General features: G+C 44.7%; 2 protein-coding genes across 2 annotated transcripts in view; both read left to right on the top strand.

Annotated features, from left to right (window-relative positions):
• The first annotated feature begins 2,061 nt into the window (after positions 1-2,061).
• On the top strand, positions 2,062-6,997 carry uchl1 (ubiquitin carboxyl-terminal esterase L1 (ubiquitin thiolesterase)). Its single transcript, XM_062520554.1, has 9 exons — positions 2,062-2,294; positions 2,399-2,410; positions 2,944-3,072; positions 3,478-3,613; positions 4,033-4,118; positions 4,483-4,530; positions 4,823-4,892; positions 5,405-5,463; positions 6,189-6,997. Exons 1-9 carry the CDS (start codon positions 2,262-2,264, stop codon positions 6,270-6,272), a joined length of 657 nt encoding a protein of 218 aa, XP_062376538.1. The 5' UTR covers positions 2,062-2,261; the 3' UTR covers positions 6,273-6,997.
• Positions 6,998-7,670: 673 nt separating this feature from the next.
• Positions 7,671-14,836, top strand: part of LOC134098377 (LIM and calponin homology domains-containing protein 1-like) — a 58,035-nt gene continuing 50,869 nt past the window's right edge. The window contains exon 1 of the mRNA XM_062551411.1: positions 7,671-8,033. Coding sequence (XP_062407395.1) covers positions 7,929-8,033 — 105 coding nt within the window. The 5' untranslated portion in view covers positions 7,671-7,928. The remainder of the gene's footprint in view (positions 8,034-14,836) is intronic.

Raw genomic sequence — 14,836 nt, 5'->3', positions numbered from 1 at the left:
TGGTTGTATGTACTGTATCATTAGTGGGAAATGACTGCGAAACCTCAGGTAAAACATTTTATTAGTTAGAGGTTAAACAGCATACAAAATGCAAATGATCATGTCTATAATGTTAATGCAAGCAACTGTTGCTTACAAGAGAGTATAAACCTCTACAGTAAGTGAGCATGGGAGAGAAAAAGGGGGTTTATAGCCCTTGTAAGATGTTTGGGTCTGTGGGACCCGTTTTCAGTGTTTGCTAAAAGAAAAATGATGCTATCTATTATTTTCTTCAAACTCAGATTCATTGGCCTTGGCTCATTTTCTGTGAAGAACATTAAAAAAATGAACTTATTTTCAATGACTGCACATGGTGCACCCCCCTCTACAAATATTCATAAATGTGATCTCACATGGGGTAAATGGCAAATAATAACCATGAATACTGTCTATATATCATTGGTTTATCATTAGCTGAAGTAAACATCTGATAACCACCAGACCCGGGAGCATTGCCTGAGTAACAAAAATAACCTCGGGTTAGCATACACACAAGAGAGTATCTGGTGTCCAGAGGCTGTGTAGTTTACCGCATCCCCACTCTCATCAGTTGTGTGAGGGGTCTGAAGGTTTGTACAGTGTTAGCAAATCTCATCTGTTACTCTCTGCACCAAATGGCGCATGGAGAACAATACAATACAATCATAGCCCATTACACATTGTAGACCAGAACATTTTTTGTCAATGTCAAATGAACTTTAAATCTGTCGTCATATGATAATTCGACTGCATGTGCAGGCATAACTGATAAGCAACTTATAAGTAACTTATCCTGCTATTAGCACGCCAGCTCGATCTTGATTCATGATACCAGCTTCTGAATGTGGCTCCAAAGAGGAGAATGCAGAGAGCAAGAGTCTCCCATCACAGGACCACCGGCACTGGCCATATCTTCCCCACAGGTCCCCTCTCTCCTCTCCTCTCCTCTCCTCTCCTCTCCTCTCCTCTCCTCTCCTCACCTCCCGAAGCCAGCGTGGCCTCGGAGAACCAGGTGGGTAAGCTGATGGAACAGCAGCAGTAGAATGAGGAGGATCATCAGCAGAATAATGAACAGCAATCCAGCGTAGATCAACAGGTTGGCCTCCAGGCTCACTGGCAGCGGTAAATTGTGGGAGCCCTCCACAAACCTCTGTGGCACTCGCATGGATCACCCAAATGACCGGACAAGATCAGAGAATGCTGAACAGGTGCTGCACTGTGTGATGTCTATTCTCTTGTCCTGTCTTGATATGTCCTTGGTTATTGCCCAGAGTATAGAGATCCTCTGTCTGGTTCAGTCTAGTTCTCCTGCCACAGTGTTTCTTCTTCCTATGCTGATGTTAGCACCATGTATAGGTTGGCGGCAGCACGCTGGTGTGTCTGAAGATCAAGCGTGTTTCAGGTACAGTGTTTTGAAAGAGCATTAGGTTTTTAATGTAGGCCTACTTGGATTTGAACACTCCCTCTCTTCCTCTCCCCACCAATCTGATTTAGAAGAGAGAGAGAAGGGGGAGAGAGAGATTTCCCCCTCCCCCTTTATTGTACTATGCATGCTTGTGCTTAATCAGTTCAACATGCCTGCTTGTGTACGCCCATCTCAGCAGTAATCCTTTCATTGTGAGCTGTGATTTTACAGTGTATTGTGTTCTGCTGCAGTAGTGTGTAGCTGTGTTGTCGGTGAGAGACATGCAGCTTACTTTACTAATATGCCACCATGTTCTCACCACAATGAACAGGATTGATATGACAAAAAAGAGAGACATACTTACATAGTCACATAATGTACGAATTTTGTTAACTACTCTGCCAATGTGCAACAGTGAATGATCAAACTCAGTGCAGTTTTTGCACCTATAGTGGCCGCTATGCCAACACATTGCTAGTATCTTCTATGAAAGTCATGCGACTATGGACTGTGCGATTATTTTGAAGGGTAGTCAGACAAGAATTACGTTTTGCTGAAAGCAAATGCACAAGGTTGGCACTATTTACAATGTTCAGGGATTCTAAGGTGTATGTAATCTTTTCGAAGCACGTGTCGTCGTGTTTAGTGGCCAGATTGAGAACGTGATTTTCTTAACACCAGCACACCCCCTGTGCCGGTAGAAATGGGATAAGACCGCGTGTATATGAGCTGCATGAGACATCTGAATGGTTATCGTTGTCTGCTGCCCTCGCCGTGTTTGTTGACAATCGAAAGTACGAGAGATTGAAGAGAAAATTTGCACCGACTGCCTCGTAACATGGAGTGGAAACCAATGGAGATCAACCCTGAGGTTGGGCTTATAGTTTTGATCAAAAACGCCGACTTGTTGATGCTAAATAATATTTCTGCTGTGAGAGACTCATGTATGCTCTTTCCTTTGTCTTTTTGTTACAGATGCTGAATAAAGTATGTATGCTGAGTCACTCACAAGGATGGTTTTAGCCTTTAATTAGGCTGCAGGGGTATCTTATGCTTTGTCATGCTGCTACTCTTTAAGTCATGGGGTTTGGACGTGGCGAGATTCACCCACTCCAACTACAACATGACTGTTTTGTTGGGTGCGGTCAGCTCGACCACCTGCTTATTTATTCAAAGCGATAAACTAACAGTTCATTATTGTATTTAATCAAATTAAGCGACATTTCGTTGTTAATTGGTCTCTGTATGAATAGCCTTTTGAGTGAATTATTGCGCAAATTGTGCGCTAAGTGGCACTGACGTCGGTGCGTTATTTATTGTAGCAGTGATATGAGACTAGCCTATATTTAAAACAAAATGGCCCAGAGATTTTTAGTGGGCTACATTGATTGCATTTCTGAAAATGTGGATGGTTAATCAGGTAAAAGGTTTTAGAAATGTAGTAGGCCACTGTGATGTTTCAGATCACGCCATCATTTATCATTATTGTGTTGGCCACATGGTCGCTGTCCATCCCGCAGGTGCTGAGCAAACTGGGCGTGGGGTCTAGCTGGCGCTTCGTGGACGTACTTGGTCTAGAGGACGAGCTTTTGTCTTCGGTGCCGTCGCCGTCTTGCGCTGTGATGCTGCTGTTCCCCTTAACTCAACAGGTAAAAGGGCGCTGGCCCCGAGAAACGGTTGGCACGCTGGGCCTACAAGCTATGTCAGAGAGACTGTGTCTTGCCACCAGAAACGTAGTTCAGAGAGATTTTGTTTAAAAGATTTACAGCAATTTACATAACAATGTTCAAACTGTAATCCAAAATATTTGGACAGCTGAAATGGTCACATAATTCGGTAAGTCCGCATAGGCCATGTCTTCACGGCCAACGTAGGACCGAGGCCAGCTCAGACCAGTCCTTGCAGCTAGGTGTCGAATGACGTCTGTAACTCCATCAATGAATAGCACATATTCACAGTACTCACCTTTGTGAAGCTTTTAAGAATGGGAACAGTGCAAGAACATTCATACATAGGAATATTTTCATACATGTGGATATCTGTCTCTTTCTCAGCATGAAGCTTTCCGAGAGAAGCAGTCTGTAGACAAGGCCTCTGATGTGTACTTCCTGAAGCAGACTGTGGTGAACTCTTGTGGCACTGTAGGTCTACTGCACGCTGTTGCCAACAATCAGGATAAAATGGACTTTGGTAAGCGGAGACATCACATAGCATCAGGAATGAACGCACAATATCCCATAAATCAAAGTGGTATTTATCTGTTGTAAATAATTAATACAGCCTATTGCATGCCTTATGTTGACAAGATAATGACAATTGGGCTACAATCATTATTTCTGAAGAACCATTTCCATAATGGAGAACCTTTCACTTGATGTAACAATCCAGCACAATATCCGATAAATCAAAGTGGTATTTATCTGTTGTAAATAATTAATACAGCTTATTATAATGCCTTATGTTGACAAGATAATGACAATTTGGCAAATGTGTTACAATGTGTTAGATTGTGTATGTGTTTCACTGTATATAACCCATAAAAAAAGAGAAAACAATGTGTAAATGTGTGCTATAAATGACATTTCCACCTCTGCTCTTCGTTTGGACAGACAGTGACTCTGCTATAAAGAAGTTTCTGGCGGCCACAGCCAGCATGTCTGCTGCAGACCGGGCCAAAGCACTCGAGAAGAACAAGGTAAAGCCATAGATCACTGATTACTAACCGCTTCAGCTCTCCGGTAATGCATTGCGCACGCTGCTTTGTAACCATATGTCCTCTTTGGTCTGCTATTACCTTTGTAGCTCATTCACTTTCATGAGCTTGCAGACATGAGAACATCTAGGTCGGGAGACTTAAGTGCCTAGTCTTTCCCATAGGTGGTGCTAAAACACATTAAACACAGATGAACTGAATCTGAACTGAAGTAGGCTACAAAATGGAATTTGATGGAGTGAATAGTTAGTGTGATGACATCATATTAAAAATGCAACTCTCTCTCTCTCTCTCTCTCTCTCTCTCTCTCTCTCTCTCTCTCTCTCTCTCTCTCTCTCTCTCTCAGGACATCCAGACAACCCATGATGAGGTGGCGGTCGAAGGACAGTGCAGGGTATCGCAGTTTTTTCTAACTACATTCTGATTCTGTTGAGACCATGTCCTTTTGTCATATCACATTGTTTTTAAGAAGTTGCATAATTCTTAATCTTTTTTTTTTTTTAGACCGTGTCTAACATTCACAGTTGATGTTTCTCTCATGTATTGTAAACAACAATGCCCCAAAATGCTTACTGGCATAATGCAAATTCAAACAATGTGCAGACTAGCAGGCAAGAAATCATTGGGACATGGTATTAACACTGTTCACCGTGCTGTTCCTGTTTGTACTTGCATTTCTTTAACAGATAGAGGAGGGGAAAGTGAATTTTCACTTCATCACCTTTGTCAATGTGAATGGCCAACTCTACGAGCTGGGTGAGTTTCTGCTCCAGACAGTATAGTGTCAATGGCATTTAGCATATTTATTGTACAAATTTAAGCCGATGAAAAATACAGATTTCTGTGGTATCTATGACAATTATTAGTCATTATTAGTCCATTTAACAGCTTATCTTAACAGCATGCAAGCGTCTGACTGTGGCATAGCATTGAATGCTCTATGTCCACACTGAATCTGTTAAATATGGCATTCTATTGCATCATATTTCTCAGTCAAAATAGTACAACAATGTGAGCAACAAAAGGAAAATAGAAATGGGGCATCTGACAAAAGTTCTGTTACAAATGTTGCGTTGTGCTGCTCAGCACTGCATCACATCCCGTTAGGATGTTCTGATCGGAAACAAAGGAATCTTATTGATTTGACTCTAATGCTCACTCTCATCGCGTGTAGTTACTGTAGGACAAGGTGTAAAATGTAAGGTCTAGGTTGATTTAAACAGTATGGGTGGTGATCTAGATGTATATATTCTATATGTTCTATATAGATGGGAGAATGGAGGGAGCGGTGAACCATGGTGCGACCAAAGATGGCTCCTTCATCATGGTATGTACACAATGCAAGCGGAGTCCGTACCACTCTTGGGAAAAACAGAACTTTGCATTATGGAATCAAATCAGACTCAACGTTTTGTGTGTGAGATGACTTGAAACTGTATAAAATATTGTATATTATTATTATTATTATCATTATTATGCACTACACTTACAAATCTCTTCTATGGGTACACGTCTGTTTTACAGCTACATATCACCCTGCAGCTACAAATATTTCACCATTACAAATACAGTATATTCCACAATTACAAATCAATACTCTGTGTACACAAAAAATGTCCTACAGTTACAAATCTTTTCTGCAGGTACACAGACTTTTGTGCCACTTTTGGGATCAAGTGTCGTGTGTGTGTGTGTGTGTGTGGTGTGTGTGGTGTGTGGGTGACTGTAAAATGTACTTGTTTGTGTACAAACAACTCACACAATTTTCAGTAGGCTATTACCCATAGATAGATGAATACTTTATTGATCCCCAAGGGGATATTCAAGAATGATGCCCTTCACTTACAATATGCCCTTCACTTACAAATCTATTTTATGGGTACGGATTCGTTCCACTATTACTATGTCTGCCTATCATTTACAAATCTATTCTGCAGTTACAAATCTCTGCTACATGTACGAATCTCTCCTACAGTTATACGGATACTTTTGAGACACATTTATCTTTCTTTCTTTCTTTCTTTCTTTCTTTCTTTCTCTCTCTACCTATAGGATGCGGCGAAAGTGTGCCGCCAGTTTGTTGAGAGGGAGAAGGATGAGGTGCGTTTCTCTGCCGTCGCCCTGTGCAAGGCCTGAGCGAAGTCCCTGCTGAGCAACCAAAACAAAAGGAAACGAAACTCACCAAAACCAATCGTATAGAGCACACTCAGCCCTGTGCAGTCCAGCACTCCTCCAAGCTTTCTGTTACTGTCAACATGCTGTTCTGATGTTTGCTGTTTGTCTTAATCACTGTGGTCCAACTCTGAAGGTCTTGGCTTCTTGTTTTTTATATCACTCTTCAAGCTGTCTTAGTAAGGGGAGAGATTGGAGTATTGCATTGCACAAGCGCCTGTAAGAACAGTTGTTTAGGGGTTGTGAATTTAAGAAATTGACTTGTGGGTTGTTATTGCATTGAACTGCCAACTTATCAATGATGGCCTTAGATCAAAGCAGACTGCTGTGTTATTTCAGTTAGTTTGCACTTTACTTCATTGTGAAACAGTTAGGCTTCTAGACTGTCTTATTTTGCCTTGCACTGAAATGTCTGCCTGGAAGATGTGAATTATTGATAATGTTTTGGGCTGGTAGAGAGAGACAGGATGTTGGTGGCAGAGCTGAGTTTGGTGAATACTCCCACTGCTACATGCCCAAGCACTTACTGTGTGACTGAATGCTTGAATGTGTACTCTGCCAGACTTTGTTGGTTGTTATGAATTCACAGGGATCTTATCCCTTTTCTTGTGAGTTTCTTTTTGCAGTTTGCTAAAATAAGTGTTTTTTCTCAATGGGGTGAGGTGGCAATAAAGGCACATCAAAGTGTATGCATGTATTAAGTGTACCATTCATTTGCATTAACAGCATCTTTCATTTCAATGTCCCTTTACCTGTCCAGAAGTGAAGTTGTTGTCTTAGCTAGCCACAGCCAGCAGGTGGCACTCCTATCATTTGTGTCGGTAACCCTAGGGCGCTGCTTTATTTATAAGAACACCCTTCCTTCCTCTTTCGCTGGTCTTAAACATTTTAGTTTAATGTAATTTTGTATTTCAACAGTTAATTGGACCATATGTGTGACCAAGTCGGCCATAATTTTGTAAGCTACCTACAGCAACTCAACATTACGTTTAGTGATCCTTTTTACGCATTTAGTCTAATTGTTAATTATAAAAACTTAACAATTTCATACTTTGAACACGTATGGGCAGGGGTAACTGACACACATGGAGCAGTACCGGAACCCGTCCATTCACTGCAAACAAATATTCTGCACCCTCCCGTTCCCACTTGCGCATGCCAGAGAGCTCGGTAGCAGGCATGCGATAGCCTCACAGCTTGTCGGAGGAGGCGGCTGCCCGTTCCGTATTGGCTGATGCAGGAGGACAACCTCTGGGTTTTAAAACTTTATTTTTAGCCATCGGTCCGACTGCTATAGCAGGCGGTTCAGTGTGCGATAGGAGAAGCTATCTTACTGCTTTTACGACCATCCATCAGTGAAGCGGTAAGACCACGCATGTTGGTATTGCGGCTCCTGCGTTGAGTGGACGGGGACAAGTCCTTGGGACACTGAACGTGTTCTATACACAACGGAGAGGATACACCTGAATTGAACTCTGGAAACAATACCGAAACCTACGGAAGTTTATTAGGTTACACCATTTCAGGATACTTCAACAGTGCGCCAACCTACCTCGTGTAGCCTACTGCTGCTACCCATCAGATCTAGTTGCAAACGATACCCTCTGCTGTGTGTAGGCAATGGCGAGCCCAGGGGCAGATCACGGCCCTAAGAATCAAGACCACAACGAACACCACGAATCGACCCCCGAGCCTGCATTCCAAGAAGCCCAGAAATGGATAGAGGTGAGTTGACAAATTGGAAAAGCTACTAAGATCTTAAAACCGACCATCTTGTGCAACCTACACGCAAATGCTTCAGCTCACGGCGAAAAGGGCTGTAGTACCGAGGATGCTGCTTAAGAAACAATCAGGGCATGCTTGAAAGTGGAAATAATCATCAATATTTCAGATTTACCTGTTGGGAGGCAAGTGACGCATTGTTGTCACTTGGAGCGTAGGCAATATTGTGTTACATTAGGGAACAGGGGAAACACAATGCGGCTGTCATGTGCCGTGGATTTTGCTGTGTGGGGAATGCTTGGACAGTAATCGGACTAGCTTGCGCGGCTTTTCTGTTGTTCTTCAAGAATTTTTGAATCACATGACTCACTTGATTTTGACAATTTGTTTCCCCGAATCGATGCCTGCCAGATAAGTTACGAGTCCAGGCCGAAGCCATCATATTATTGGCAAACAAACAAACTAAAAAGAAATACATAGGCTCAGGAAGAAAACAATGATAACGCAATGTTTTCATTAAACGAGGAGCCTGATAATTGTGTTTTGGTGCGTTTATAGGCCAGCCAGTGCGCCAAACAGTTCTTTCCCAGAAACGCCCCCTTTTAGAGGTGATCCTGGTTGCCATGGTGCTGGAAGACAGTGAAGCGGACCTTTGTTTGTTCTGACGCCTTGGAGGGATGGATATCTGCCAAGCATGCGAGTCCACCCCTCGCCAGCCTTTATCTCCTCAGCAAACGTACATACTTTACAATAGCATTGCATGCCATTTATTCTCCACGCCCATGGGATTCCCTGGAGATCCCACCACAGTGTTCAATATTGAAACCCAGATAATGATATTGTGACCTATTTTTTTTAGATGATTGCTATGCCTGTGCGTGGCAGAGGATTGGTGGCATGCGGTGGTCACGTCAGTGCTCCACTTAGTGAAATGGGCCATGGTACAGTAAACCACTGGAGGCTGAGTCTAATTCAGATTGCGACTGGGACTTTCAGGACGGCTGGCTCCTTTGATTTCACCGTGCGTCAGTTCTGCCTTTATTAGTGCTCAGGTGTTGGGAGATGATGGCTGGAACGTATTTAGTTTATGAGTCTGCCACCTCAGTGTATCAAACCACATAACTATGTTGCACCCACTTATCATTCACCCTCAAGAGTTGCCGTGATGATCACGCTGGAGTTGTGCGTTCGTTTAACTGCTGGCTATACCTAATGTAGCACAGTGTCAGATTAGCCCTCTCTCCTGTCTCCAGGAAGAAAATTACTGACTTGTTCCCATTGAAAAAAGCAGGCACCTGTGTGTGCCAGCAGTATTTATAGCTGGGCAACAAATATAGCGCTGCTCCCTGCTGTCCTGGAAATAGCATGGAAAGCATTGGAGCTGGTGCAGTGCACCGCTAAGACATGGCTCCGTTTGAAACCGCTCTGGTTACCTCCTGCCTCTCATCAACAGATCCCTGATCCGTTTAGGTCACCACTATCCTCAACCACAGGCATTGTGAGTTCTATATATGGAGGATCCTCCACTAGATTAGAGTCTGGAGGCTGCAAAGGACAGTGCCATGGGAACTGCAGACGTATTCTCAGGCACACACACGGGCAGTAAACCAGCATGGCCCAGATTAATGCACCAGCCTGCCCCAGCTGTGCTTCCACAGTACAGCAAGAGACGGCAAAGTGATGGTGAGCTGTGAGGATGAAAAGGAGCTGTTCAGTGTGTGTGTGTGTGTGTGTGTGTGTGTGTGTGTGTGTTATTTAATTATATGTTTAGGCCTTCTTCAGTGCTGGCAGATTTGACAGTTATGCAGTTGGTACAGCAGATAGTCTTTGTCCCTAGAGTCCCATTTCCCCACCAATTTGTGTTTGCATTTAAATCCACACTATTGCACCGATTTACACACACACACACACACACACACACACACACACACACACACACACACACACACACACACACACACACACACACACACACACACACACACGTATCCTGTGTGAAAACAGATACATTGAAAACAGGATGTTAGGACAACAGGATGTAGGAAGCTATATTGTTCTTTTTTCTGGGTTATATTTTCGTGTTCGTCTCATGTCTTCATATAGAGACCGAATCATCAGAGCTCAACCGCAAGTTTACCTTGGCAACCACCATCATAGAATGCTGTCATAGTAGCATAGGCCTATCTCTCTCTCTCTATCTCTCTCTCTCTCTCTCTCTCTCTCTCTCTCTCTCTCTCTTTTTCTCTCTATCCCCTCTCTCTCTTTTGCTCTATCTGTCTGTCTTTCTCTCTCTCTCTTATTTGCTCTCTCATCTCTCTTCTTATGGCCTTTCTTTCTTCCTTTCACCACCAGCCTGTTTGTCTAGGGTGACTCAGGGGTTCCTTGTGACCCCCTTTTACTCTTTGGCTGACAGGAAATGGAATTCGGAGTAATTGGACTCTAGCAGTAGGTCACATATGAAGGCATGAGGGGGGACAGGCTGAAGGGGGGGGCGGGGCGGGGTGTGGTGGGTGTGGGGGCCAGACCAGGGGTGCGAGCGTCAGGGCAGCGTGCCGTCGTTGCGGCCTGTGGCTCCGGATGCATGACATTGCGGGGAGGTTCTTAAAACGTCTCACCTAGATCGGGTGTCGCTGGTCGCCAGTCAACGCCGCCGGTGCAGATACAAACACTGGGCCGCCTGTCGGGTTACAGGAACTCCAGCAGCCATGCTGCCCCCCCACCCCCCACCCCCCGGTCCTCTCGGGTTACAGAGTCTCGGCGGAGCCTGAGCTGCACCGGTGGGCCAGAGAGGCATTTCCTCCAATTTGGCCCAACTGTAAAGTGCTTCAGCAGCTCCCCTTTAACTCCGGGCCGTTGCAAATGAACATGTAGGGAAGACAAAAAAACCCCAAGATGATTTCTTGAAGAAATGGGACTCTGCTCAGGGTTGATGAGCTTAAAACCAAGTTCCTCAGGGAGTTATGGGGTGGAAGTGCCCCTTGAACTGGAACAACAGGAAAACACAGGGGTTAAAGGGATAGTTCGGATTTTAAGACACGAAGTTGTATGGGTTCCCTGTCAGCAACGTAGTGCATCAGCACTGACTTACCCCCGACAGCGTCCTGTGAGCCGAGATCCAGCCGGTTTTAGATCGTTTTTGATGCTGAAGAAAGTAGTCCGGCAAGTTTCTGGGGTCACGAAAGTAAAGTGTTTTTCTTCTCAAAACCATATGCGTTCAACAGAGTGATATATTTGCACCACAAAAACGTTGTCCAGGAAAAATTCAAACCTCGTTATCACTTACTTATTTTTCGCGATTCCTATCACTGCGCGCTACTGACAGCTGGACAACGTTTTTGTGGTGCAAATATATCACTCTGTTGAACGCATATGGTTTTGAGAAGAAAAACACTTTACTTTCGTGACCCCAGAAACTTGCTGAAGAAAATAGTCCGGCATCAAAAACGATCAAAAACCGGCTGGATCTCGGCTCACAGGACGCTGTCGGGGGTAAGTCAGTGCTGATGCACGACGTTGCTGACAGGGAAGCCATACAACTTCGTGTCTTAAAATCCGAACTATCCCTTTAAAGGTCACCTGTTGATCTATGTTGAGATGCTGTGAGACGAGAACATTTAACTCTGTCTCCGGAAGTCGTAATCCAAACACCAGGTGCTACTTTCAAACCACACACACTGACACACAAACACATTTTTTATCCAGGGGTATCAAACACAGACACCCTCCAGTCAATAACACCACGAGCAGCGTCTCAGTCTGACCACCACGTGTTGTCTTTGAAGAGGGGCCGCCTGAAACTCATCGCCGCGGCCACTATGTGAAAGCCTGGAGTGCCGCCCGCCGCCTAATCCTGTAGATATGATATCCTTAATCCAGCTGGAGGGGTGGGAGGGGGCCCCCCTCTGCCTGTGGTCCTCTGCCCAGCCACCACACACTCAGCCTGGGCTGAGTCTCATGGCTGCCACCCTCCACACCCAGCCCACGTGCAGGCTTCCCTGTGAGATGAGATCAGTGTGTTGTTCTTCCCGGTAGCTGGAGACGTTGACCTCTCCCGCTCTTAAGTGGCCGCTGCTGTAGGAGCCGTGTTCTGTTGGGGCGGGACGAGTGCAGTGGCGATAAATCTTTAGAATTCTCCCAGCCCCGCATCCCTGGAAGAGCACGGGGTTGCCATGGATACCATGCATGTAAGCAGGCTATATGGGGGACTTAACACAGAGCTGAAGGGGTATTAAACTTCCCGCAGGACAGGAAAAGGTCAGAGAAAGTCTGTGAGTGTGTGTTTGTGTGTGCCTGTGTTTCTTTCTGTGTGTGTGTGTGTGTGTGTGTGTGTGTGTGTGTGTGTGTGTGTGTGTGTGTGTGTGTGTGTGTGTGTGTGTGTGTGTGTGTGTGTGTGTGTGTGTGTGTGTGTGTGTGTGTGTGTGTGTGTGTGTGTGTGTGTGTGTGTGTGTGTGTGTGTGTGTGTGTGTGTGTGTGTGTGTGCGTGCGTGCGTGCGTGTGTGTGTGTGTGCGCGTGTGTGCACATTTGTAAGTGTTGTGTGGGTCTGTACGTGTTGGTGTGCCAGCTGATGATAGAGCCGGACATTACAGATGGTAAGGGTCACAGACTCCGCTCTGGTCATATGACCGCACAGAGCCAGCTGTCACAGTTGTGCATTACTGTGTTGATGGGAGATACACACACTATCTCAGCCTGTCTCTCTCTCTCTCACACACACACACACACACACACACACACACACACACAGGATTAATTGCGGTCACTGTGATGCGGCTTTCTTATTGCGAATGCTCCCTTAAGCTGCTGTATTGATGTTCTGATGGTAGCCCTGTTTTAATGAAAGGCTCGTTCTCATTTGGCTGAGAGAGCCATTACTCAGGATCAACAGAAATATGTCCCGCTCTGTTCAGCTCTGTTGTGATGAATAGATTTCCTCTACAGGGAGAAAAGACAAGCTTGTCCTGACATTTATGGGGTGTGGGAAGAAGACGACACACTATGTTACTTTTAAAGTTAATTAAATCCCCTCCGTGTCTCAGTGACTAGCCTACATTTGCAAAATAGCTTCATTAATGTTCTGCCATAAGGGTTTAGTCTTCAGTGGCTCAAATATTTGCAGTGAAAAAAGACACAAATATGTTTTCTAACGGAGGGAAGACGGAAGAAGCTGTGCTGCTGTCCTGGTCTGAGGTTTGACACTGTGATGGAAAGTGTCACTAAGCACATTGCCTTTAATGCCCGTTGACATGGACAGACAGACAGGCAGGCTCCTCTTTTAAACACCCTGCCTATATTAGCTCACAATGGAAGAAGGCTGTCATTTGAACTTTCATTCAACCTCAATTAAGTGGCTTTTGCTGATTAGCGATGCTGTCCTGGTCAGTAATGCCAGCAGGCTGTGGCTAGTCTGCTTAAAGATAGCATCATAGACTAAGGATTTACTTATGCGGCTAGGGCTGTTTTGTGCTGTTTTTGGACAGTATTGGGGTAAGATTTTACTAATGCTGTTAAGTCTGTTTTTGCACTAGTTTTAGATAGTGTCATAGGCTAAGGGATGGATTTACCTATGCAGCTAGGTCTGTTTTTCCACAGGTTTTAGATAGTATCGTAGGCTTTGATCTTACCTGCGCTACTGTAGGTCTGTCTGTGTTTGTACTGTTTTAGATAGTATCATAGGGCCAGGGTTTTATCTATGCTGCTAGGTCTGTGTTTGTACAGGTGTTAATTGGATTACTATTTTATTGCATGAAGGCACTGGTTTCCTCTGGGCAAAGAATAGAGGCTAGACCTGATTTTATCAGGACCTCAAGCCAGGAGAGAAAGTATTGTCTGCTTTAGACATGGAGACAGTCAACTGAGGTTTTGTGTATGACATGTAATGTGTATCAGACTTGGTTTAATAAAATGCCTGTTGGTTTGAGGTAGCTTATTCTACAAAAACCTGAATTGTATATTATTGGAGTTTTAGGGTCACTCTTCATAAACTTTCAGAGAAGCACTTTATTGCTGTGTGTGTGTGTGTGTGTGTGTGTGTGTGTGTGTGTGTGTGTGTGTGTGTGTGTGTGTGTGTGTGTGTGTGTGTGTGTGTGTGTGTGTGTGTGTGTGTGTGTGTGTGTGTGTGTGTGTGTGTGTGTGTGTGTGTGTGTGTGTGTGTGTGTGTGTGTGTTGCATGCTTAGGGTTATGTAAAGAGCCTTAACTTAGGTTCCTCTTACTGGCCATGCCCCTATAGAGGGAGGGGGTGGTCTGGCGCCAGGTCCATGCATTAATATCCTGTGAAATAAGTTATGCAATGACTGACATCTGACCCAGAGTAGACACATGTGCAGGTACAGGAAGTAATCCATGAGCTGAATGTTGGATTGCTCAATGATGTAAATAGTCTCTCTCTATCTCTCTCTCTCTCTTCTCTCTCTCTCTCTCTCCCTCTCTCTCTCTCCCTCTCTCCCTCTCTCTCCCTGCCTGCCTGCCTCCGTGTTTACGTGCCCCAGGTCCCTCTCTGATTGACAGGTGTGAGTGATAGCTCAAGAGTGCAAGTGTACATCAAGCACCCATGCTTGCGAGTGAGTGTGTGTGTCATGCATGTATGCATGACATGTGGCATTGGAGGGCCTGTGTGGAGAGGGCTGTGCGCACGCTGTGAGTGTGAGTGATGGGCTGAGGAAGCGTAATCAGTTTTTGGCCCCAGACGGTGAGTTATAATGCCAGGGAAGCCCCCAGCCCATCCCCCTATGCATGCGTGCACACATTTGCACAGAAACACAAACACCATTTGTCATGGTCTACAGAATGTTCCTCATGTGGAAATGT

Source organism: Sardina pilchardus, chromosome 2, assembly GCF_963854185.1.
Source record: "Sardina pilchardus chromosome 2, fSarPil1.1, whole genome shotgun sequence".
NCBI lineage: Eukaryota > Metazoa > Chordata > Actinopteri > Clupeiformes > Clupeidae > Sardina > Sardina pilchardus.
Note: the sequence above shows the minus strand (reverse complement) of the source record. Positions and strands in the feature narration are given on the sequence as shown.